Consider the following 26,260-nt stretch of genomic DNA (forward strand, 5'->3'; position numbering starts at 1 on the left):
GCTAGTTTTAATTTATCAAAGAGACTACAAGACTACTCCAGCGCCTGTCTTGCAGAAGATTTTCATCACTAGCCAACAAGGAGGCAATTCAAGGATTACGCCCCTTGTTTTGAAGCACCAGCGCGGGGAAAAGTTTCAGGTCGAACAATTGTAACCATTGTAGCCAATAAATGGATAACTGGCCCAAAATGACACTTCTACCAACCAATAATTAATCGTAAGTCTATTACTGACGTGTGTTTAAGCCAATAGTTTCATGGTGGGCGGGACATACACCGGAACCCACCAACCAACTTCCGGGATTTCTTTTTCTCTCTTGTATCTTCGCAACGAGAGGAGAGGTAATGTTTTTTGTTGACATTTGCACGATATAAACAACTAACCACCAGTGTTGTAATTTGGTAAATGTAGTGTTTTATTATGCACTTACTACTGTAATAATTTGGTTATTTACACACAGTTGGCTCTATGTCATCTTCTGCGGTATGCCACGACATGCCAAGAAGGAGCAGCCACCTTCTGATAACCTTTGCATTTTAGCTAGTCATTGTAACTGCGACACATTTAATAACAACAAATATTATGTCCACTCTCCAGCAAATGCTGCCATAAGTAAAAAGCGATGTGATTTCCATTCATTGCTCATATTTGTAGGATGAATTGATGTTTTGATTTCGGTGAGGACCAGCAGATCCCATTGTAAATGTAAAACTAGTATGAAAAGTGATTGAAGTAATAGATTATGCTTTTTACAGTTGATCCTGCATGGCTGACAGACAACCCACCCGTGTGAAAACAAATTGCAGTTTTTGCAGCATTGTCGTGTTTTCATGTTCAAAGCACCACATTCGCATTTCCCCAACTCAAAACAAACCATTCTCTTCAAGTACTGCATTAACTTTCATGCATGGCACTACAACACAGTTGGATATGGATATTGAATTATGACAAAGGGGTTGTACTTCAGATTTAAAACCGTAGGCCTAGCTGGTTTGCATATAAGATAATGTACAACAACATTACTCTGTTCATTTCAAAACAGAAGAATAATGGATGCAACACAAGCGATTCAGGACTTCAGCTATGATGATGATGAAGACGATAATGACAGTGAAGAAGATGAAGCAGAACCAGTTGCTAAACTGATCGTTTTAAAAAATGGACACATCCCAGAGACGGGTGAGTGGTGTATGAGCCATCGCAAACCTGGTCAGTCTGTCATTTTTGGCTGTAAAGCTCTGTAAGCTGTGAGACATTGTAATGAACTCTATTGAAGGCTGTATGCATTTTATTTGATACATTTTAAAGATCGCCTCTCAACGTAATTTCATTAATATTGCCGTGTTCCCAATTGTTATTGAATGTGTTACGCGTTGGTCCTGTTTTAAAAAACGTTCTGGTTGCTTTGTTTCAAGACGTTTTTGCAAGCTGGCAAGGTGGCTTGTGGAGAAACGAGAGAGTGTTCCGTGTTTCTCGTGGAAATGCGTCTCTGATTGGCTCACTCCTCCTGCTCTCAAAGAAACGCGTCTCTGATTGGCTCAGTCCTCCAGCTCCTGGAGGGAATGTAATGGGAAACAGAGTCGCCACTTCCCTGGGTGGTACTGCACTATAGGGGCGCCAACGGAGGCGTGCAGGCTCCATTCAGGGCTGTGCTCTTTCGACAGCGACCCCTAGGCGAGCTGTAGGCACGGAGCAACCGGAGTGAGCAGGCTTTATGTATGAGGCTTTGTGCTGTGTGTGTACCTGAGAGTAGCAACCAGCTGATAGCTAAGCTAAGCTATGTTTCGGGCCACCAGACGTTGCTTGTTTTGAAAACAAGCAGAAAAAAATTACTCAACATGTTTTTAGATAAATGGGTCGATATAAACCTTTGTGGGCAACGCCTTCTTTCGACGTGACGAAACACAGAAAGGCTTTCGTGATTCGCTCGTTTCTCTGCATTATTTATGTAAATTGGGAAACACCGGGAAACACAGCCAGGAGAGTTGACGCACCGCTATGAGAGCCTTGCAAGTGAGTTTAACTTGGGGTGACCGTCCGATCTTCGAAAGGAGTGAGTAAAACTGAGTTTTATCGGAAGTTGGCCTTTAAGACTGGACGGATAACAAATATGGGTCATTTCACGTGAAATCAGACACTTTGGGACCCGACCGACACAGATTTCAATCATACTTCCTGTGCCTGTTTAGTAGCAAGGTAGCACCCCAGAACTGCATTTGTGTGAATCTGACACCAATACAATATTAAGGGAGAAACAGACTAGCAAAGGTCTACATATGAGGGTAGGACACTATACATTCAGCTTTGATTATATCAGTCAGTGTAAGTCACAAAAAGATGCCTGAAGTGTTGTTTGAAAGCTCTTTTCTGGCTCTACATGTTCCACAAACAGCATGGAATACAACAACCTTCAGAATATGAATTATGATACATTGAAAAATTAGAAATTGAATATAAAAAATGTGTATTTTTAAATGGCCGGTTTCTTGTCTAAACATAGCCTGTAAGGTCATAAACAACACCTGAAAATGGGGTGTTTGGTTCTTTATTCATTTGAGAGATAATGGGACATAAAGGTTGAAATGAGTTGTAATGAAGTAGTAATAGAGTAGTGTCAGGGACAGGACTGGACTGGCCATCTGGCTTAACAGGCATTTTCTCGGTGGGCCCTACACCCTCGTCGGTCCCAATTCCAGGTACTCAAAAACTACTCAGCTTCTGCCCATTGTCAATGGACACAGTGGAAGCTAGACCATTTTCAGCATTCAGAGAAGGCAGGGTTGAAAGAATAAGCTCAGTAAATTATTTTTTAATGTTCAAGCATCAAAGGGTATGTTGTAGCTGTATATGATGTCAACTAGTGGAGCACTGGAGAGGTGAAACTGAACTTCCTGCATCTTCATGGACCATCTCCATCCTTCACATATTCCGATAGACATGCTGCCATGTGATATTACTATGGTATTACCATATTACTACTAGGTGATCTGCATGATGCCATATTTTTCAGTCCCATTATCTCTGAAATGAATAAAGAACCAAATACCAGCATTTCAGGTGTTGTTCATGACATTGCAGGCTACGTTTAGACAAGGAACTGGCCATTTTAAAACATACGTTTTTTTGATACTCAATTGTTAATTTTTCAATGTATCATAATTCATATTCTTAGGGTTGTTGTATTCCATGCTGTTTGTCTAATTTGTAGAGCCAGAAAAGAGCTTTCAAATAACACCACAGACTTACACTGACTGATATAATCAATTCTGAATGTATAGTCTCCTACCCTCATATGTAAACCTTCCCTAGTCTGTTCCTGCCTTAATATTGGTGTCAGATTCGCACAAATGCAGTTCTGGGGTGCTATCTTGCTACTAAACAGGCACAGCAAGTATGATTGAAATCTTTGTCGGCCGGGTCCCAAAGTGCTTGATTTCACATGAAATGACCCATATGCATTCAGGTTCATGACTAGCCTCCCTAATTTCTTCTTTTGTCACTCCACCCGTTTCTTATTTCAGAGCTGCCTCTGTACCCAGGAGAGAATGTCTTGGGCCGTGATTCCTCCTTCTGCACGGTGCCTTTGAACGCTCCGTCCATGTCAAAGCGCCACGCCACCATTTCAATCACCATGTTCGGCGGTCTGGCTGCAGACGCGCTCATCTGGGACATGGGCAGCATGAACGGCTGCCGGAAGGGCCGTCTGAAGCTGCAGCCCCACGTGCGTTACGCGCTGAGCGAGGGCGACAAAGTGATTCTGGCTGATGTGCCTTGCCAGTACGCCCTTGTCAGAGCTGCTGAGGGACAGAATGGAGGGGGCCGAGTGGGGACACCAGACTATGGTGTCAGGCAGAGGGACAATGAGGAGGCCAGCCCACCTCGTGCTGAGAACGGCAGGGCCAATGTGGCGACAGAGATGGCTACTGTTGCAGACAGGACTGGGAATAGGGAAGGGGGCTTCCTGACACCCAGCAGTGTGCCGGGCGATGCCCAACAGAGAAGCAGTCAAGAGGGGTCAGCCCAGGCCCCGGTGGTGGGCCTGAGGAAACAGTCTCCAGCTCCGCTGGTCCCAGAGTCCGACTCGGAGTCTGACGGAGAGAGAGAAGCATTTAGGCCAAAGCCAGCCAAGCATTTAGGTAAGGATGCTGTACACATATATGCATTTGTTTTATTCGATGTCTTTTTGGTATGTTGTGTATTATAATTTACCAGGTATATGTATGTGCTATGTAATTTGCTGTATTTTTTAATTTAGGGTTTAAAATGTTACAGACATGTAATTGAACTATGTGGCACAAAACCAAGAGAAGATACGATAAGGATCATATTGAGCATGTGATTTTTTCCTGCTGTCAGGAGTTTTTGATTTTCCAACCTGAGAATGCACGTCACCACACTGTCACCACTGTCACCACAGAGCATGTCCACACAAGGCTGTGTTGTCAGGGCCAGCTCTGACTGTATAATATACACGTAAGACCTCAAAGAGTAATCCCATTCTGTTTCTCCTGTATAGTATCACTAACATCAGATTCGGAGTCTCCAATCATTCCACAGCCTGTGTGCTCAACATTCCAGAGTCCATCAGGCGCTCTTTTCATACCAGAGAGGTATTGCTGTTTTTAAAAATTATTTTTCAAGAAAGGGATTTAAAGGTGCACTGTGTAAGATTCTGGCCAGTGTAGGTATCGAAACTATGCTTCTCATTGAAAGTGTGCTGCCAATTGCCAAATTTGAAATTTTCATTAATATTTACCAAGTAATAAACTAGTATTTACTAGTATGACCAAAGTACACTAAGTTTTGCAGCTAAAATGTGTATTTCTGGACATTCAAAAGTGCACTTTTCCCAGTCATATTGAATACTTAAAATTTGATGGTGGTGATATGATATGTAAAAAAGGGTAACATTTGTGAATGGGCACCATAAATTCTGGAAATGAACTACTAAAAATATTACACAGTGCACCTTTAAAGGGACACTGTGTGAGATTTTTAGTTGTTTATTTCCAGAATTCATACTACCCATTCAATAATGTTACCTTTTTCATGAATACTTATCAACACCATCAAATTCTAAGTATTCATTATGACTGGAAAAAATACATTTTTCATACATGAAAAGGGGGATCTTCTCCATGGTCCACCATTTTGAATTTCTAGAAATAGACATTTTTAGCTGCAAAAATGACTGTACTTGGGCCATACTATCAAATATTCATTTATTAAGTCTTACTTAGTAAACTTTCATGAAAAGATCAATTTTGGCCTTAGACAACACATTTTCAATGAGCAGCATAGTTGCAGTACATTTTTTGACCATTTCCTGCACAGTGTCCCTTTAAATAACAGTCATCCTGCACAAGAAAAAAAACACCCTCATAACAATTTATAACAGAATGATTTGCAAGTGGTTTTAACACAATCTTAAGACAATATTCAGTTTAGCATCCTGCTTGTCCTCAGATCAGCAGTGTTGTTCAACCGCTGGGTAGGGTTATATCTTTGTAACAACAAACACATTATGTAACTTGAGTTTTTTGCTGTCGGCTTTTTGCAGCCCCTCCACCAACGAGAGGGGGAGAGCAAACGAGACCGTGAGCTCAGGAGAAGCCATCTGGACTGACAGGAGCACTGAGGCAGCAGCGGCGGCCGACAAGCCCAGGCCAGAGCCCCTGGAGTTCAACATCGACAGTGACACTGATACGGAGAGAGATGAGGAGGAGGAGGAGAAGAGGAAGATGAAGAAGAAGGAGCATGGGCAGAACAAGAGCTCGTCAGGAGCTGCCAATGAACAGGCCCATGCAAACTCGACAACGGCAACAGCAGCAGCAGCAGAAGCTGTTGGACCTGTGTCCACTACACGTCCAGATTTCCACCTGGACAGTGACACTGACATTGAGGACGAGGATGAGCATGACACGTCGGATGCCAATTCCACAAAGGCCTCCGTCAACGCTGTGAGCGAGAGGCCGGCACCTCCTGCTGCTGCTGCGCAGTTAGAGCTGCACTCAGACAGTGACACAGATGTGGAGGATGAGCGTGAAGTTTCCAAGGCCGCACCGGGGGAGGATCCCCCTTCTGCCACCGCACACCAGGACCCAAGCAGGGACACTGCTGAATCCAAGCCAGCACATGCTCCAGACTTCAACATGGACAGTGACACGGATATGGAGGATGAGGAGGACGGTGACCAAACAGAGGTTATTATACTACCTGGAGATGCTGGAGCTGCTGGGTCCTCCACCACCACCACCACCACCACCAACACCACACCTTTGACCAACCAAGATGGCACCCCAACCAAGGTCTGCACCGACCCAGCAGAGGCTGCGCGTGCAGACGATCACACATTCCAGCCGTCCCTTCCCGTGACCAACTTTGACATCCAGCTGGACAGCGACACAGATGTGGAGGAGGAGGAGAAGGAGGAGAAGGGGGAGACGAATGTGAACCCCAGACAGTCTGGAGGCTCTGGAGGGTCTGGACTCCAGCCAGCTTCTGAGATGGCCCAGGGGGGGCCAGAGAGACCAGCTGGAGCAGGTTGTTAAACTCAAAACTGAGCACAGACATACTGTGTACACACATGCACGCACACACATGCAGACATGCATGCACTTCGTTTTTTGTATGCTTGTGAGGACCTTCCATTAATTCCCATTCATCCCTGAATGTCTAAAGGATGCTTAACTGTGCCCAGACCAAAACAATCCCTAATTCAACACTGTGTAAAGTTATGAGGACCATCATAATGTCTTCATAGGTCCATATTGTCTAGTTTTCCTAACGTTGTTCTGAGGATATTTGGTCCTGACAAACATAGAAGGTCTGTGCGCACACGCACACACACACACACACACACGCATCCTCTTTGCTATTTAATCTGTGTATTAAATCATTGACACTGCCCGTCTTTATATAAACACCTATTTTGCACAGGACAATTCATTTCATTACATGTTGCTGTCTCATTACATGTTCATTACATGTTACTGTTCTGTATGCGATGAATAAATTATCCTTGATCCTTGGAGCAGCCAGCAAGACAGCCGCTGGGAAGCCAGATGTTGATGTGGCGGCCCCGGCCCCGGCCCCGGCCCTGACCTCTGATGGCTTCAACATGGACAGCGATACGGACGTGGAGGAAGAGCAGGCTAAAGTTGATGGCAGTCCTCCTCTGAAGGCTCTGGGGAAGTCCTCCGCTGCAGCTACAATCCAGTGCTCAACTCCCAATGATGCAGGTGTGATGAGCAGGGCTTGACACTGGCACCTGTCAACCGGCCAAATGCTGGTAAAACTTGGCTGTGGCTAGTAATACTTTCAGTGTCACTAGCCAATTTGGCTGCCAGCTTATTCCTTGGTATGGCATGCACATCATAGTAGCCTATATTCTGTTGTTTACCCCTTGTGTATCAATTGCTTGTATTTAAGTTCAAGAAAAAGCTCAGTAACTCTAAAGTTTCTATACTTCCATATAGAAAGCTTTACACTTATCTTGCTTTACTTTAGCATCACATCTTCTGAGGTAAGACGTACATTATCATGATAAAGAAAACAAAAACAATTTAAAATGTGTGGCTAGTGGAATACCTGAATGGTTAGTGACTTGGGGAAACTACTAGCCACAGTGGCTGGCGGGTGAAAAAGTTAATGTCAAGCCCTGGTGATGAGACACACGAGTCCATATGTACAATATGTATTGGTAACAGCAACCCATGCATGATTAGATGATAAGGCCGAAGGGAAAAAAAGGTTGGTGCGTTTGTTGTCAGGTTAGATCATGTTTTTTTTTGGTTTTTTTTTTTTTAAATGTTGCACAAAAAATGACAGGGTTGGGCGGCAAAAGGATCCAAAACCTTCTTTTCTAGGCCTTAGATATTAGGCCTTGGCCTCAGAGTAGAGTGGAGATGCTAATTCCAGGCCTAAAAGGCGTTTGTATATTGTCAGAACCAGTTCATTACTTTTACCACCATCGTCATGCCGATAGGTCGAGCCATCAGTGAAACCACTCATGTCAGATGCAAAGGCAGAAGAAGCAATACATGTTTGTGGTAGAGTCTACACATTCAGTAATATAATGTATTAAGTCTGTGAAGTTGTTTTACAAAGAGTTGCATTCTTTTGATAAATTTGATAGAAGATAAAACTGTAAGCTACACAAAGCATGACAGAAAGTATGATACAAATGCTTTAGGAATTGGATCTTCACATTGTTGCTGAGCTTGGGGTTGAGGCAAACTGCCCGACTGCTGGGTGGCTATGTGTCCTCTCCTGGTTTGCTATGTGCCCTCTCCTGGGTTGCTATGTGCCCTCTCCTGGGTTGCTATGTGCCCTCTCCTGGGTGGCTATGTGTCCTCTCCTGGGTTGCTATGTGCCCTCTCCTGGGTGGCTATGTGTCCTCTCCTGGGTTGCTATGTGCCCTCTCCTGGGTTGCTATGTGCCCTCTCCTGGGTTGCTATGTGCCCTCTCCTGGGTTGCTATGTGCCCTCTCCTGGGTTGCTATGTGCCCTCTCCTGGGTGGCTATGTGCCCTCTCCTGGGTGGCTATGTGCCCTCTCCTGGGTTGCTATGTGCCCTCTCCTGGGTTGCTATGTGTCCTCTCCTGGGTTGCTATGTGCCCTTCACAGTCATGCACATCACGAGGCCAATGAAGGGCCATTCCATAGAGTGAATAGCCACAGTGAGGCCTGCTTGTTGCTCCATATTAACAAGGGGTCTCTAGTTATCAAGACAACATAAACAAGCCTATTGAAACATTACATTTAAGTCTAGTATATTATTCTGGTAGAATATTGTGTAAGAAAATGTGAAACTTAAGAAGATAATGTTTAACATTGTAATAGTAAGGCAATTGCTGTTATGTTTTTTTTTTTGTAAAGCAGAGATGCGAATAGAAGAAATGGAGACTCAACTTTTTGCCAGTCCAGATCATCATTTTGCCTGTAAGTGTTTGCCCATAGATATTTCTTGTGTAACTATATATTCTTAACCTACAGTATATACTGCGTGTAATGCTGTTTCAATTAATTGTGCAGCCCTAATTTGTACTAAAGAAAAAAAAATATTACTGAAGTGGCATCCGTCTGATTCTCTAACCCCTTGCCTTCCCCTTTTACTCTCAGTCCCCAAACGTCCTCCTCCCCTCAACCCCGTTGTGACCTCCGACGAGGGCCCAGACGTAGACTTTGTCCCTGAGACCCAGTCGTTCGCCATGGATCCCGATGGTGCTGCTGGGATGTCCACCCTGGACATGGCCTTGGAGGAGACCCAGGCATACAGCATAGCCGGCGAGGCAGCGGCGTCTCCCAGGTAGGGCTGTCAATAGTTAATAAATTAATCAACTTTTATCGATTAATGTGTTAATCGATTAAAAAATATTAATTGCAATTAATCGTCAACTTGACTGGCGAGAGAAGCAGGTGAAAGGAGCAAGTAAAGAATGTGTGTGAAGAGGGGTGTGAATAATGACAACATTTCAATCACCTTTGGGTTAAAGGAATGTAAATATAAATTACTTAAAATGTATCATTTTATCTCACTTTTTAAATCAAATTATATTTAATAGGCGGTTTTCGGGGGGGGGGGGGGCATTGAAATTTGGTCGGGGGAAACCCAGCTTATCAATTCATCGTAAGTCGATCCATGAGGTCAGTCAACTAACTAATTAATGAATTAATCGATCATTTTCCTCCCTACTCCAAGGCTGCAGCTCAGTATGTCCATAGACAACAGCCGAATGCTGCAGCTGGCTACGGAGAGCACCCAGGCCTACACCATGCCCGAGCTCCGGGACTCGGACGAGGAGTGCGACAGCGACCTGGCCCCGACCCAGGACTACGCAGCTCTGCAGGCAACGCAGGCCTACGCCCCAGCAGCGGAGGAGAGAGGTGACGACAACACCCATGTAGACATAGGCATGGCTGAAACCCAGGCCTTCTTCTTTCACGGCAGTGCGGAGACGACACCCACGGCCAGGAGTGAGGAGAAGAAGCAGGAGGTGACGGAACCGGACGACGATCAGCCCACTCAGCTGATGGAGGAGGACAACGTTTATTCACACATCTCCACCGCCGACACGGTCATCCTACACAGAAGCCAGAAGCTGGGAGGCGAAGACAGCGAAGGAATAATGTCTGCCGCAACAACGGCTGGTCCTCATACTACTTCTGCAGCGTTCCACATGGACAGTGACACAGACGTGGAGGAGGATGACACAGAGTCCCCGTCCCTGCAAATCCCCGCAGCTATGCCCACCAAGGCCCAGGATGTACTGCTCCAAAGTGACTCGGACAACGACGACGAAGATCTATTCAAATCTGGCAACAGCAGGCCCACCAACAGCCCTGCAGGTGGCACTGTTGCCCCTCCGACTACAGTCCCCAAGTCTCCTGCTCGCCAACCTCTCGCCGCTGCTGAGACCCAGCCAATGGCCACGAGCGAACATGAGGACGAAGATGATGATGATGATGCAGTCAAGCCCGCGCTGCCCAAGAGGAGGGGGAGGCCGAGCAGGAGGAAAGGGAGGCAGGTGGATGACAGCACTTCTCAGCAGCTCTCCACTGCCCAGACCCTGCCCATGACCCTTGCCAGTGATGACGAGGAGGAGGAGGAGGAAGAGCGCCCCCTGCCTGCTGTGTCTAAAAGGGCACGCAGGGGCAAAGCAGGCAAGGTGGGCAGCGGGGCGGAGCCCACCGACGTCCCCCGCAGCTCGTCCTCCGTCCTCTCCGCAGCTGAAACTCTGCCCATGTCCGCCTTTCAGGACGATGATGATGATGATGATGATGAGGGGGGTGACGAGGGGGAGCCCAAGAGGAGAGGCAGACCACGCAGGGGGAAGGGGAAACAGCCGGGAGAAGATGACCGTCAGGTGGCTGAAGTGGCCTCCAGCACCTGTCTGTCAGCTGCTGAGACACAGCCTATGTCTGGCCTCAATGAGGAGGAGGAGGATGACGACGACTATACACAGCCCATGCCGTCCACATCCAGAGCTAAGACACGTGGAGCAGGCAAACAGCCTGTTGTGGGGAGAGGCAGCAGGACTAGAGGTAAAGTAGTGCAGGAGGAAGAGAGTCAGGAAGAAGAGAAGAAGCAGACCAAGACCATCACTCCGGCAGCTAGGAGAGGAGGGAGGAGAGGAAAGATGGTGGAAGAGGAAGAGGAGGATGCTGATGAAGAGCAGCCAGCGCAAGAGGCACCTGTTGCCAGGAGGGGTAGAGGAAGAAGGAATGCCATGCAAGAACAAAAGGATGAATCACAGAAGGAGAAAGAGAAACAGAACAGAGAAAGGCTAGAAAAGGAACAGAAAGAGCAAGAAGAAAGGGAGAAGAAAGAAGAAGAGGAGAGAATCCGAAAAGAACAAGAAGAAAGGGAGAAAAGAGAAGAAGAGGAGAGAATACAAAAAGAACAAGAAGAGAAAGAACGGTTGGAGAAAGAAATTCTTGAGGAGAGAAAAAGAATAGAGAGGGAGCAGAAAGAAAAGGAAGAGAGAGAGAGAAAGGAGCAAGATCAGAAAGATAGGATGGAGAGAGAAAGACTTGAACAAGAAAGAAGAGAGAAAGAGGAAAGAGAAAGAATGAAGAGGGAGCAGAGAGAAAAAGAAGAAAAGGAGAAAAGAGAGGCTGAGGAAAGAGAACGGCTGGAAAAGGAGAGGCTTGAAAAGGAAAGACAAGAACAGGAGAGAAGAGCGAAGGAAGAGAAGGAGAGAAGAGAGGCTGAGGAAAGAGAGCGGCTGGAAAAGGAAAGACTTGAAAATGAAAGAATAGAAAGGGAAGAGAGGGAGAGAAAAGAGGCAGAGGAAAGAGAATGTCTGGAGAAGAAGAGGCTCGAAAAAGAAAGGAAAGAGAGGGAGAGAAGAGAACAGAAGGAGAAAGAAAAAAGAGAGGCGGAGGAGAGAGAACGGTTGATAAAGGAGAAGCTTGAAAAAGAAGAAAAGGAAAGAATTGAAAGGGAGAGAAGACAAAAAGAAGAGGATGATAGAAGAGTGGCTGAGCAGAAAGCACAGTTGGAGAAAGAGAGGCTCGAGAAGGAGAGAAAAGAGGAGGAGGAGAGGCAAAGACTGCAGCAGGAGGAGAGAACTGCGGAGGAAGGCCGTAAACGAACCAGTGCGAAGTCCGCAAAAGAAAAGCCAAGTGAGGAGCCCTCTGAAACGGAGCAGCAACAACAGAGTGAAGCTAAACGTCGAGGCCGGCCCTCCACGCGAGGCAGGCGTGCCACAGCCAGACACGCAGCGCCAGCATCCCCTAGTTGCCCGGAGGAGTCAGCGCAGCCGGCCGGTGACAACGCCGACAACAAAGACGCCGGCCCCGCCATGAGGACCCGCTCTCGCTCTAACTCCTCCAACTCTGTCAGCTCGGAGAGATCCACGTCCAGCGTGCGCAGCGGTGCCAGCACTAGCAGGCAGGGGGCACCAGAGCCACACAGCAGCTCCAGGCGCGCCACCCGGGGAAGGCCTCCCAGAGCTCCCCCTGCTGAGACACAGGCACCAGCTCTGGAGGATGTGGCAAGTGGCGGCAGTGGAAGAAGGTCGCGAAGACCATCGAGTTCCAGCAACTCTGTGACATCTGACGTGTCCGAACCTATTGCTGAAGGGAGCCAAGGCAGGGGACGAGGGAGAGGAAGAGGGAGAGGACGAGGAAGAGGCAGGAAGAGTGTTAAGGGGAACGAACCAGGACGGGATTCATTACCGACACCAGAACCGCAGGTGAGCAAACCCTCTGAAGCTCAAACCGAAGAACTTTCAGAACCCCAAGTTGAAGAACCTTCAGAATCTTCAGAACCTACGGTGGAGCAGCCTTCAGCTGCCAAGACGCCTGGACGAGGACGCAGAGGCAATAGAGCCGGTGCCGGGGATGAAACAGCCCAAAGCGGCCCCTCAGAAGAAAAGACAGAGGACTTGCCTGCTGAGGAGCCAGCCGCAGCCAGAGGCAGAAGAGGGGCCAGAGGGGCGTCTTCTAAACCAGAGTCGCAAGCTACTGGAGATGGAGAAGAAAGCCAACCTGCAGCAGTTGACGGTAAGCGTAGCTTCCTTGCCCATAAGCTGCACATTCTGTAGCTATTGCCCACCTTAATTTTCTGCAGCTATAATTGCGTAGCTATAATAAGTAAGGGTTAACGTTCGGCGAGAAGGTCGCTACCGTGGAATAGCAGCACGACAGAGAGAATCTTTAGACCCCGACGCGGAGCGGAGGGGTCTTGTTCTCTCTGAAGTGCTGCTATTCCACAAAGCGACCGACTCGCCGAAAGTTAACCCGCTTATTATATGGATATACTTAAATGATTCACACATGGCGGGGACATTTCTTTAGGCCTATTTAATGTTAAGTCTATTATAGTTTTTAATGTCAAAAGACTGTTGCTGCGCAAAACAAAACAGTGCCGTTGTGGAACACCGCTAGGCAACAGCTAGGTAGCCAGGACAACAGGTGTCGTCTATCACAGCAGCTGATTAGAGTCTTGTTGAAAAGTCGCTTTAGCAGTGAAAAGTCTTGTTGCCATTGACAGCGGTCTGTTATAGACCAACCCGTCCGTTATCGAAAAATAACAGACGTGCGAACGTTGGGGAGCCCCGTTGAAATGAATGGAGCATTCGACCGATGACGTCACACCATATAATAATTAAATGTTAACATGTACTGCACTCTTGCACTTTTGACATTTACGCTTCTGATTACACACTGAGCTGCAATTAATTATTCATTACTCTGTATTTATACATGCATAATGATGATAAAGTTGAATCTAATCAAAAATATGAATATAACTTGTCTTGAATACAGAGTCTGACTCTCCGAAAGCAGAGGCCGGGGTGGGGAGAGGTAGAGGACGGGGTCGTAGAGGAGGTGCGATGGCCGGGCCATCCAGCCAGAGTGATTTGGAAGAGGAGAAGGAGGGGGAGCAGGCAAGCGGATCAAGCACAGATCAAGTCAAGACTGCTGACGTTTCCACTGCAGCCAGCCAGGGCACGGGGAGTCGCAAGAGGAGTCGCAACGAAGAGCCTGAAGAAGCCGACGAAGCCGAGGAGGAGGAGGAGGAGGAGGTTCGCTTCAAGGTGCCTCGTGGAAAGGCCAAGGCGACAAAGGGGCCAAGCAAGGCCAACGCGGACGATGCGGGTGAACAGCCTCCTGAGGACAAAGAGGAGAAGGCAGCCCCTGTCCCGGCACAGAAGAGGGGAAGAGGCCGGCCATCTGCAGCACAGAAAAAGAAAGAAGAGAAAAAAGAGATGGAGGAGGAGGAGAGTATGGAGGCCTCTGCAGCAGCAGCAGCAGCAGCAGCAGCAGCATCAGCAGCAGCAGCATCGCCCTCTAGTGCTGTGGAACAGAGCAGTGAGACGGAGGTAAAATTGTCTGTTCCTCTCCCTTCTCTACACCCCATGCCCTCCTATCCCATATTCATACATTCAACACTCAAGCGCATTTCTCTCCTCTCTCCCTGTCTTTCCTGCCCCGTGGAGATACATTCAACACTTGCGCTGTCTCTTTGTTTTGCCCTCTCCCCTCCTTGCTTTGCCCATATCCCAGCCAACCCATCCCAGTGTCTCCTCTCAGCTCACACTTGTTTTCTCTCCCACTTCCTCTCGTCCGCCTGTCTTTTCCTCAACCCTCTTCGTCCTTTACTTCCTCTTACACTTCTATCCTCTCTCTCCACCCCCACTTCCGTATCCTTATCCTAATCTTCTTCATCTCTTCCTCTCTTTCCTCCTACCACTACTTCTCCATCTTCTTCTTCCCTCCTCCTCTGTCCTTCTCTTGTTCCTTTCTTCTCTTCTCTCTTCTCCTCCTACTCCTCCTTCGTTTCTTGCCATCTTCCTCCCTTTCTTCCTCCTCCTTCTCCTCATCCTCCTTTTCCTCTCCCAGTGAGGGCTGTGTTCTATCCTCCTCCCTCTTCTCCTCCTCCTCCTCCTTCCCCTTTTCCTATCCTTCTCCCTCTTCTCCTCCTCCCCCTTTTCCTCTACTTCCCCCTCCTCCTCCACCTCCTCTTCCTCCTCCTCTTCTTCTCCTCTTCTCCTCTCCCAGTCAGGGCTGTGGTGTCCTGACTCAGCTCCTCCACTGTAATAAGCTGTCAGTGATGGCTGTGAGGGGAGATCTCCAAGCCTCCCAGTCACTGTGTCTCTCTAGCGACCTACACTAAGCGCCTGGCCTGCATTTTTATTCCATTCAGCCTACTGCATTTTTATTCAGTCTACCGCTCTCTGAAGGTGCTACATTAAATGTGCTATCGAGGGAAACGTTCGGTTTTCTTATTTCTTGTCTTTCCGTCTTGCCTTTACGCTACACTTTGTTCCGTTTTTCTACCTTATCCCTTATCTTACTTCATTTCCCTGGAGATATGCAGTACTTTCTTCACTATTTTATAACACATTAATGCAACGTGATCTCCAACCTGCACCATTGGCTTAAAAGTCTGAATGACCTTTAATGCTTCTGTGTGAATGACCTCTGTTGTCATCCTGTATCCTGGTGTCCTGTGGCACTCTCTCTCTCCCGCTCCCCCCTCCCCCCCTCTGGTGCTGTGCCAGGCTGACGAGGCCTCTGAGAAGACTTCCAGGAAGCGAGCTGGTGCAGGCTCCACAGAGTCCCCCACACCAGCCAAGTCCGCACGACGCTCCGTGAGCTCCCCACGCCAGGTTTACAAGGTGAGCAGGTGCACGTGTACACACTCTACACACACTGACCAAATTCCCCTACCCCTATCCCCTATCCTACCCCTACCTCTACGCCTTCGCATTGCCCCTTCATCCCTTCAAACGGCTTGAAACACAACCCCTACGAATGGAGGAATCAGGCAACAATCACGGAGTGACAGTCATAGCATTCAAAACCAGACCCTCTACGGTTAAACCAACGATATTGCTTGTAATTAATGGGGTAACAATTTAAAAAAGGACATCGTGTTGTATCACAGCGAGAAATACTTATATACTTATATTTGTGTGCTTTTTTGGATGCCGTCTTATTTTAAAGGCATTCGCAATGCATTCGGGAAATCTGTCGTACCCCTCCGTTTGAAGTCTGCCTCTGGAAAATCTCTGTTTCAAGGGGTAGAAAAGCCCTTCCCCTCGCCCCTACCCCTCTGTCTTAACGTAAATTGGGACGCCACTACCCCTACACGTGAACGCGCAAAACGGAGGGGAAGGGGAAAGGCCTAGGGCTAAGGGGTGAAATGGGATTAAGCCTCTACACACTACACACACTACACACACAAACTACACACACACTATATAACATATAAACTGACATTTCCGTACATGATGTACTCATACCACGTTTCACACAAGTAAAGACATTTTCTGAGGTTTTTTTTTGCTGAACATTAACTGTTACATTTTGTTTGGGTGGAATCATCAGTCTGATATGATATTACCAACAGTAATGTGATATATATGTATGGCTTCTGTCTGACCAACGGCAATATGATATGACTGCTGTCTGTCACAGTATAGAACCTGAGCTGCTGTTGTGCTGCTCTAGGTGCTTTTCAATGTCTAACAGTAACACATGGCTGTGGTATGACCTGCCTCATTCCTAGGTACTGTTCACCGGCGTGAGCAATGACGGAGGGGAGACCACCGTGAGTCGATTAGGGGGCAGCATGGCCAAAGGTGTGAATGACATGACGCACCTGGTCACCGATGCCGTGCGGCGCACCGTCAAGTTCATGTGTGCCGTGGCCAGAGGGGTGCCCATCGTCACGCTCGACTGGCTGAAAAAGGTACGTTGGTCACATGCATAGATCACCCACAACACTTTTGCTTAACCCATTGATGCCTGATGTTGCATTGCGCAACATTGGCCCTGACGCCTGGAGCTGCATTACACAACATTGAGGCAGAGACAACTTAATTAAAAATCTCTGTTTGTTTGAGATGAAAGAACACATTCTATTGAAAGATGAGGGTCTTAGCGTTTAAATGCAACTTAGTGTATATTTGTATGTGCTCCAGTAGCTGAGATATTTAGGTTTTTATAGGCTGAGGGCAGCTGTTCTTAAAAAGGGCTCAGGCATTCATCACCTTTTTTTGCAGGTGCCTTAGGCATCAATGGGTTAACTTGTGTACAGAAAAAAAAACACATGATATGACTCGATATGTACAAGTAAGCTGTTTCAGGTTTTGGAATTACAGTAGCTTAGGTGTAACTTCCAAAAACTAAAATGATGTCTGTAAATTCTATTACACTTCGAAACTGTGAATTTTGCTAACCACCTACTTTACAATGGTTTCAAGCATGTATACATTTCTGGCGCAGCCTGTACTTTTTGCATTGGTTTAAACTCTGATGAGGGCTGAAAAGTCAGCAAGCCAAAAATAAAGTGGTGAAATAGTTAAGAACCAGTGTTGCGCTCTTCAACTACAAAACTGCAAGCACTGGTTTCAACGGCCATACCTAGGGTGTATTCCAATAACATATTATAGTGATAAACCTGGCTAAATTAATCTATAGGAAGTGGTAAGGCTAGTAGCAAATAGCCCACAGGTGCCATTTAGTTCAGATCATGAGAGCTCAGGGTTCTTCTATCAGTTGATTTACCACAACTTAATCTGGTTTACTGTTCTACTGAGCCAAGTTCTTTGACCATTCCCCTGTGCCTGTCATTTGCAATCTGTATAACCCACTGACCTACATATAGTAGATCCTATATGGATAGCTGTCTTCTATTGTATTTCATTCAAGGGTTTTGACGCATCCACAATTGATCTGCGAGGATTCTTCTGCCCTAAATTTATGGATTTGTATCTTGGCAAGGCTGAGAATAAGCACTGATAGGACAAACGGTTGCGCTTGACTGTCAATCAAACCAACTAACAATGCTCATTGATCGTTTAAACAATTCTCTGAAATAAAGGGTCAGTCTGACAATTTATTTTTTTGATTGTTTGAAAGGGACGGGCAACTACCCTTTGCACGAAATAGAGTAGACTCAGCAAGAATTCTAAAGGAGATATGTTGTTTTAAGTCTCCCATAGAGACGAATTGGAAATGAGTCAGTGGTATAACCAGGGCTCTAAATTAACACCAGCCAACCGGTCAAACACTGGTTAATTTTAAGTTTGGCTGGTAGAAAAAGCCAACTTACTAGCTCCTTTGACCCTTTAGTGCTGTGTTTTGGTTAGTAAGATCAACATCTACTACCCATTTTGACTGGTAACGAAAAAAGTGAAGTAGCCTCTTACTGCAGATGGGGTCGCCGGCGGGCCTATTCACTATTTGCTGACAATACTCAACTACATCATAACAACATTGCTATGACAGCACCGAGAGCCTCAAGTAACAAATTAAGACAGAGCCATTACAAGTTATGGGACAGTAAGGTTATAACATAGGCTCTGTGCTTAGGTGTTTAGAGCTGTGGGTATAACCCTTGTGCTGTTATGTTGTGGTGTTGCAGAGTGGCAGGGCTGGCAGCTTCCTGCCCCCTGAGGAGTTCCTGGTGAAGGATGCGGAGCAGGAGAGGAAGTTCAACTTCTCACTCAAGGACTCCATTACCATGGCCAGCAGCCAGCCACTACTGCAGGTACCAACCCCCCCCTCTCTCTCTACACCTCTCTTTCTCTCTACTGCAGGTACCATACACCTCTATCTTTCTCTTCGTTGCTCTCTCTCGGAGATGGCACAGTATATGCCATATATCCCTCCAACCTCTCTCCTCTGGCTGAGTTCTGCAAGGAGGAAAGGGCAAAAATGCCCATATAGTCCAGCGGATTGGTGAATTGATCATGCACTTTTGAGTAAAAGCATGAAAATTGGTACACATATACCTCTTCCTATGCTTATTAATATAAGCGTTGGAGGCGTCGCGAAAAATGAAGAATTTTCAAGATGGCCGCCAAATCCAATATGGCCAACCCAAATTAATAAAACTACTTGACACGTTGTCGTAAAAGCATGAAAATTGGTACATATATCCTTCTTGATATGCTGATTAATATTAGCATTGGAGGCGTAGCGAAAAATTATGAATTTTCAAGATGGCCGCCAAATCCAATATGGCCAACCCAAATTAATGAAACTACTTTACACATTGTTGTAAAAGCATGAAAATTGGTACATATATCCTTCTTGATATGCTGATTAATATTAGCATTGGAGGCGTAGCGAAAAATTATGAATTTTCAAGATGGCCGCCAAATCCAAGATGGCCCATATTAACGAAACTACCTGACACTTTGTAGTAAAGGCCTGAAAATTGGTACACATGTCCTTCTTAAAATGCTGATCAATGTTATTGTTGGAGGCGTCGCGAAAAATGCTGTATTTTCAAGATGGCCGCCAAATCCAATATGGCCAACCCATATTAGTGAGAAACCATCATGCACTGCGTCATAAATGCCTGAAATTTGGTAAATACATACTCTATGATGTACCTATTAATGTTAGAAATGGAATTGTTGCGTAAAACCAAAATTGAAATGTTCAAAATGGCCACCAAATGAAATATGGCCGACCCATATAACAGGAATTGTCTAGCAGATGAGTGAATCCATTATGCACGTAGTAAAAGCATGAAAATGGTTACACATTTCCTTCTTTTTCAGCTGATTAATATTAGATGTGTAAAACACAGAATTTTCAAAATGGCCAACCCACATTAACTACCGGGCACTTTGTGGTAAAAGCATGATAATTGATAGCCTACACAGTTACATCTTTATGTGCAGATTAATATTAGGAATAGAGGTATGAAAAAAATATCAGAATTTTCAAGACAAATCAAACATGTTTGACCCATATTAGTGTAACCACCATGCACTTTGTGGCAGGAGCATGCAATCATCACACATATACTTATTGATATGTATAATAATGTAGAAGGGTTCACGTGAGAAGTGCGTGCACGCACACAGACACACACACACAAGTAATAGTCCTAAAAAGATGACTCTGGAAGTGATCCTAACATAGCCTAATTTCGAAACATCAAACCCTAGCCTACTAATGTTATATAGGCCTATATATATATGTAGTGTTACATATTGTGTTACAGTACATTAGTGAAACCAGGGCACAATTTGCAGTGAAAGCATGAAAACACATGTATCTTTTTATTGTATTAACATCATGAAAAAATAAAAAGAATTTTCAAGATGGCCCCACATCAAATATGGCCAACCCATAGATGTATAAATGGGCATAAAATATCCTATATTTATCTCAGTATAAATTTCTCTGTACTTGTAGTAGAAACATATTTGTAGTCTTTGATGAGTCAATAAATATTTTAGTCACATTTTCAAAGGATTTGAGCCATTTATCATTGAAATAAATGTGCACAACCTTCACTCAAGTACTGTATGTAACAAAACAAAATCTTGTCCCCCCTCAACATGGGGGTTAAATCAAATCTTATCAACTTCACCTTGCATATGATGCATAGTTTGCATACCTTGAATTACAAATACAGAAATGTGGGTTCACCATAAGTCAAATCTTGCACACCATTATTATAGCCAAAAAATGAATCCTAATACTGTCCAAGTAAAATTTCAAATTTACATACCCCGAGTTGACTTTGCACCAACTGTGCCATTCACCATTTATTCAAAGTTTATTTGTATCTTTAAATTAGGCATTGTTGGCAGTTTGATTGATGTTGGCCATAGGATATACCACAACCTGGGGAATCCCATGCTGCTTTGCACAATCGTTCTGATCTGAAAGATAGCATGGATTCCATCCCTCAGCAAAGTACCAGATCTTGGTCTCCATTCAGAGAGCAGGGAAGGGTGGAAAGGCGACGACTGCAGTTTGTTTGAAAAGATACAACTGACACGATTGGCTTTGGGCTATGCATATGCCAAATGAAACATTCGTAACACCCAATTAACGTCCATGGGCAATTTTAAACCACACCTTTCCTATGAGAAATTGCATATGTAACCTTCAGAGTATCTCACTTGTGAGATCAACTAGTGTTAACCAGGCAAGACATACCCATACAAAACGCATGGGACAGGATTGCAGTTCGTTAGAAAACCTTGAAGTACAGCTAGAAGTAGTAATTAATTATTGGTTTCTTTTTTAACTATGTCTTAACCCCATGAATTGACAAATCAATTGAACTTCCTAGCAACCTTGAAATCTTGATCCCTTTGAATTTGTAGTCATGAGAGGCATATTAAACACAAGGCCTATGCAGTCGTCACTAACTTCTAGAGGTACTGTATATCCCACAATGTGCCTGGAGGATTAATTAATATGGGTTGGCTATATTTGATTTGGCGGCCATCTTGAAAATTCTGGTTTTATTTGCTATGCCTCCATTTCAAATATTAATCAGCATATCAAGAGGTAAATGTGTACCATTTTTCATGCTTTTACTACAAAGTGGGTGTTAAATTCATCAATGGTTTCATTAATATGGGTTGGCCAGATTTGATTTGGCGGCCATTTTGAAAATTAAACTTTCTTGCAATGCCTCCATTTCTTTTATTAATCAGAATATAAAGAAGTAACTGGGCACCCATTTTCATGTTTTTACAACAAAGTATCAGGTAGCTTCATTAATATGGGTTGGCCATATTGGATGTGGCGGCCATCTTGAAAATACAGCATTTTTCACGGCGCCTCCAACGATAACATTGATCAGCATATTAAGAAGGACATGTGTACCAATTTTCAGGCCTTTACTACAAAGTATCAGGTAGTTTCATTAATATGGGTTGGCCACATAGGATATGGCGGCCATCTTGAAAATTCATAATTTTTCGCAACGCCTCCAATGCCAATATTAATCAGCATATCAAGAAGGATATATGTACCAATTTTCATGCTTTTACAACAACGTGTCAGGTAGTTTCATTAATTTGGGTTGGCCATATTGGATTTGGCGGCCATCTTGAAAATTCTTCATTTTTCGTGACGCCTCCAACGCTAATATTAATCAGCATATGGAGAAGGATATGTGTACCAATTTTCATGCTTTTACTCAAAAGTGCACGATTAGGCCCTTTTGTGTGTCTAATCCGCCGGACTAATAAATCCGGGCTCAAACTACACGACTTCCGATTTTGTGTCAGATTTTGACGTCGGGGTGCACCGCACACTAAAAGAGAATCGCAACTGTCAATCTTATCCCTGAACGCAAAATACAGAGACAATGCCCGACATTCTATTTCCAGTCGCAAAATATCAAACAGTGTTTGAGCTGCCGATAGTTTAGTAGTTTGAGCCCGGCTTAAGCAGATGCAAGACACTGGTTAGAGGTTAGAGAAGACGTTTCGATGAAGTAATGGGTGCAAGAGGAGGAGCCACAAGATGCTAACCTTTGTTCAACTAAATAATGGAAAATATCTCTCTTTACCGTGCGTATGTGTGTATCCAGTATTTGTAAGGTGTGCTTTAGAAATTAGAATTTGGATGTCTGTTTATTAAGGTTCTTTTAATGTTTTATACAAAACCAGTGGTCATGTCTGGAGGGTTCACATACATTTACTTACAACATACAAGCAGCACTGTATCTATCTGCAGTGAATCTTGAACTTAAAAGGTGTACTGTGTAAGATGGTGGCCAGAGTAGGTAAGGCAACTATGCTGTTCAGTGATACTGTGCTGTCTACTGCCAATTTTGATCTTTTCATGAATATTTACTAGTAATTAATTAACTAATATTTACTAATGTATGTGACCAAAGTAAAGTAAGTATTTCAGCTAAAAATGCCTATTTCTGGAAATTCAAAATGGCTTACCATGGAGAAGATCCCCCTTTTCATTTATGAAAATTTGAATTTCGCCAGTCATAATCAATGCTTAAAATGTGATGGTGGTGGTAAGTATTCATGAAAAGGGTAGCATTTGTGAATGGGCAGCATGAATTCTGGAAATAAACTACTTAAAATATTACACAGTGCACCTTTTAACATTATTTGTCTGAAAAGTAGAAAAGTCTGACTTTGTGACTTTGGTGCCCTCTCTCTCAGGGTTATGAGGTGCACGTGACTCGGTCGGTGAAGCCTGAACCCACTCAAATGAAGGACATCATCACCAGCTGTGGAGGTCGCTACCTTCCCAAAATGCCATCTGTCAACAAGGTAAAGCTCTCTCCAATACCAACATCCAACAGCTACTGAAGCAAAAAAAAGGAATCAGACACTGGCCCTTTCTCAATGCCCAGTGTTCTAGCCTTGTCAGGACGTGAAACGCCCAGTGATTGGAAACTCTTAGGTGAACTCTGCGGAGTATCCAATCACCACTTAACATTGAGATTGGGCCACAGTTTCTCTCTTTACTCCTATCAATGTTTCTCTTTCCCTCGCTCAATTTATATGGGCTCATCTCTTTGGAGACCATTTCCTCATCTACTTGGGTTGGTAAAAGAATTCACATGAGCAATAGTTGAACCAAAGATTTTCAATATGATAACCCAAGATAAAGCATACTGTGTGTCACCAATGTAACAACGTGGGATCAAGTCCAGTCTCCTAAGTGGGCGAGACTTGCCTTTTTTTATTTTTTTTTATTTCTAAAATATTTTGGGGGAGATTTTTGACTTAATTTAGACAGAACAGTGAAGAGTGGCACAGAGAGACCTGGGCAGGGAATCGAACCCAGGTTGCCCATGGCTGGGCCAGTGACTTTTGTATTGAACTCCATGCTGAAGCCCTGCTAGTCCCCTGGTAGCCATATGATGGAAGCTAGAACCGTACAGCATATTGATCACAGAAGATATTCTTTATGAACCATCTCTTTTTTTATCAGTCATCTCTGGTTGAACCCAGTCAACCCTGTGGCTAATTGCTCGGACAAAGCTTATGGGCACTCGCACTCAAGTCAGATTGTTGGGCCCTATAGCCTCGTTGGTGTTCTATGACCGCGTAGTCATTAGGGGAACATATGTGCAATGCATCACCGTTATTGATTTTTACACGTCATGCATACATTTCCAGGAAGTGGTGCTACGAACTCCTTTTCCAAATACAGTTTCCTATGGTGGACAGACACAGTGTTTGTAGCCCTGAGGGGGAATCATAAAGGGATAGTGGGAATATTTATAATCCATGTGTCTGGGTCTGGATTGATAGTCTAGCATCTCGGATAGGTGGCAGTAAATGCTGGTGTCGCCTCTCTTGGCCATCTTTCCTGCAATTCCTCTCAGTCGGGCTGTCATTGCTGCTGTTATGTCACATAAAACTGCCACAGCTCTGTTTGTTTTCCATCGCTCTCTCTCTCTCTCTCTCCCTTTTCCTATCTCTCTCTCTCTCTCTCTCTCTCTATCTTGTGTCTTTCTCTTTCTCCCTCATTCTCTTCCTTGCTTACTTTTTCACTGCCTCACTGGCCTTGTTTACATGACACATTTATTTCAGAATTAATTTCCTTGAATTCTGAATTCACAATTCAGAATTAAATGAAAGATCAAAGTAAACTCGACAGAACTATTTAATTCGGAATTATTAATTCTGAATTAAAAACGTAATGTAAAACGTAACGACTGTCTCTTTCTTCTGTGTCTGTCATCCCAGCCCCAGACGGTGGTGGTGTCGTGTGCGGAGGACGCCTCGCTCTGCTCCGCTGCCCTGGCAGCCTCGGTGCCCGTCGTCTCGTCCGAGTTCCTCCTGACGGGCATCCTCCAGCAGCGGGCCGACGTGGCTGCCCACGCTCTGCCCATGCCGCAGGCCGCAGGAGGCAGGGGCAGGAAGAGGACGTAACCATGGTCACATACAGATGGCGGTGGGGCATGAGCCCACGACCCCCTACGCCATATTTAAGCCCTCTTTCCCCCTCCCCTGGGGCAGGAACATAACGTGGTAACGCTGGAGTCCCACAGTTGGGGATGGGGCACATGGCACGCCTTGCCCATATTTCACGGCATGGGGGCAGAAAGAGGACGTAACACCGGCCCGACTCACACTCAGACAGGACAGGTGCTGCTCTCAGAGACGGGGCTTCATGTACTGAAGACATGAGAGTCAGGACATCTGAAGGTGCCCAACACCTTCTGACTCCATATTCTTCCTTTTCTTATTATGATTGTATGATTGCCTGTTGGTCATGGACTTCAAACTGTGAAAGCATTTCTACCGTCCACAGGTACTAATTTAAGCACATTATGATTCACTTGCTTCTGTAATTATAGGTATACGTACTGTATGTTCATTCTTATTTCAGTCTACAACAAGTAGCCATGATCTAAATAAATAAATATTATATTTTGCAGATTTGTCTGTGTGTGTGGTCATGTGCCTACTACATATTGCACTAACCAAGTGGGAATAGGTGGGATGTCAGTTTTTAGATGCGTCCTAGCTTCTCTATAAGAGGATTTGTCCATCCGTCCGTCTGTCTGTCGGTCTGTCTGTCTGAAACGCATTCCTTAAATTGTCATTCCCTCCTGTGTCCACAAGACGGCAGAGTGCATAGACGGACGCATCTTTGTCCGCCTGTCGGATTTGTTAATCAACTGCTTGGCTTTCATCAGGAGTTCTAAATGTGGTTCTTCAGAGTTAATTATCCTCCAGTAGGACTTATCAGATGTGACAGACGTAACCCCCCCTGCAGCGCTGCACTATCTAAGGCTGGCATCTGCAGCAGGCCATGTTTATCTATCTAGCTCCAAATATCTGCTTGGGGGGGCACTTTCCTGTTCATTGAGTTCAAAGCTAATTTGTCTCTCCAATGTGCTGTATTATAAACTGATAACTGAATTAATTAATAATTCAATTGAAGATCGCCGTTGCCGATTGCCAATAGGCCCCTGGGTAGTGGAGGCTGTTGGTAACCCACATTTTTCTGTAACATGGGTCTGCTTGCTTGCTTGGCTGCCTGCAAGTCTGAATGGCTGGCACGGCCATTAAATGGGTCTGTTTGGAGACTTTTAAAGTGGTCAGGTATTCATTATAACACTATGAACAATCGATTCCCTACCTCTTGCCAGTCCAAGCCAGTCTGGCTCTTCAGGGCCACTGATAATATCGGTGTGTGTGCTGTGTCTGGTATGGACCATCAAATGAAAACCTATTTGATTAGTGTAGGCCTATGGTCTTTATTGAATGGGTGCAGCCATAGCTCAGCGGTTAGAGAGCCGACCGTTAGATCAGAAGGTTGCAGGTTCAAATCCCACCCTTACCAGCACCTTCATCCATGGCAAAAGTGCCCTTGAGCAAGGTACCTAACCCAACATTGCTCCAGGGACTGTGTAACTAATATCCTGTAGCTAAATAACTGTAAGTTGCTTTGGATACAAAAGCGTCAGCTAAGTGTAATGTAATATGAATGGAGAGTTATGGTCGTTAGAGTCGTTTAGAGACGTTTGTGGTACTAATTGAACAAAAT

The 26,260-nt window shown here is 45.1% G+C and overlaps 1 protein-coding gene across 2 annotated transcripts; it reads left to right on the forward strand.

The window, feature by feature from the left end:
- The first annotated feature begins 299 nt into the window (after positions 1-299).
- mdc1 (mediator of DNA damage checkpoint 1) lies at positions 300-25,144 on the forward strand. Of its 2 annotated transcripts, none has more exons than XM_063198860.1 (15): positions 300-341; positions 1,043-1,179; positions 3,522-4,136; positions 4,517-4,610; positions 5,561-6,543; positions 7,038-7,241; positions 8,879-8,941; positions 9,122-9,308; positions 9,702-13,009; positions 13,775-14,331; positions 15,514-15,630; positions 16,524-16,706; positions 18,384-18,509; positions 22,912-23,022; positions 24,451-25,144. In XM_063198860.1, the coding sequence occupies exons 2-15, from the start codon at positions 1,050-1,052 to the stop codon at positions 24,634-24,636; spliced, it is 6,864 nt and encodes a 2,287-aa protein (XP_063054930.1). In that variant the 5' UTR covers positions 300-341; positions 1,043-1,049; the 3' UTR covers positions 24,637-25,144. The 2 variants fall into 2 exon arrangements, with proteins under 2 accessions (XP_063054930.1, XP_063054931.1); XM_063198861.1 differs by having other exon boundaries at positions 8,882-8,941.
- The last annotated feature ends 1,116 nt before the right edge of the window (positions 25,145-26,260 follow it).

Source organism: Engraulis encrasicolus, chromosome 5 (genome assembly GCF_034702125.1).
Source record: "Engraulis encrasicolus isolate BLACKSEA-1 chromosome 5, IST_EnEncr_1.0, whole genome shotgun sequence".
NCBI classification, from domain to species: domain Eukaryota; kingdom Metazoa; phylum Chordata; class Actinopteri; order Clupeiformes; family Engraulidae; genus Engraulis; species Engraulis encrasicolus.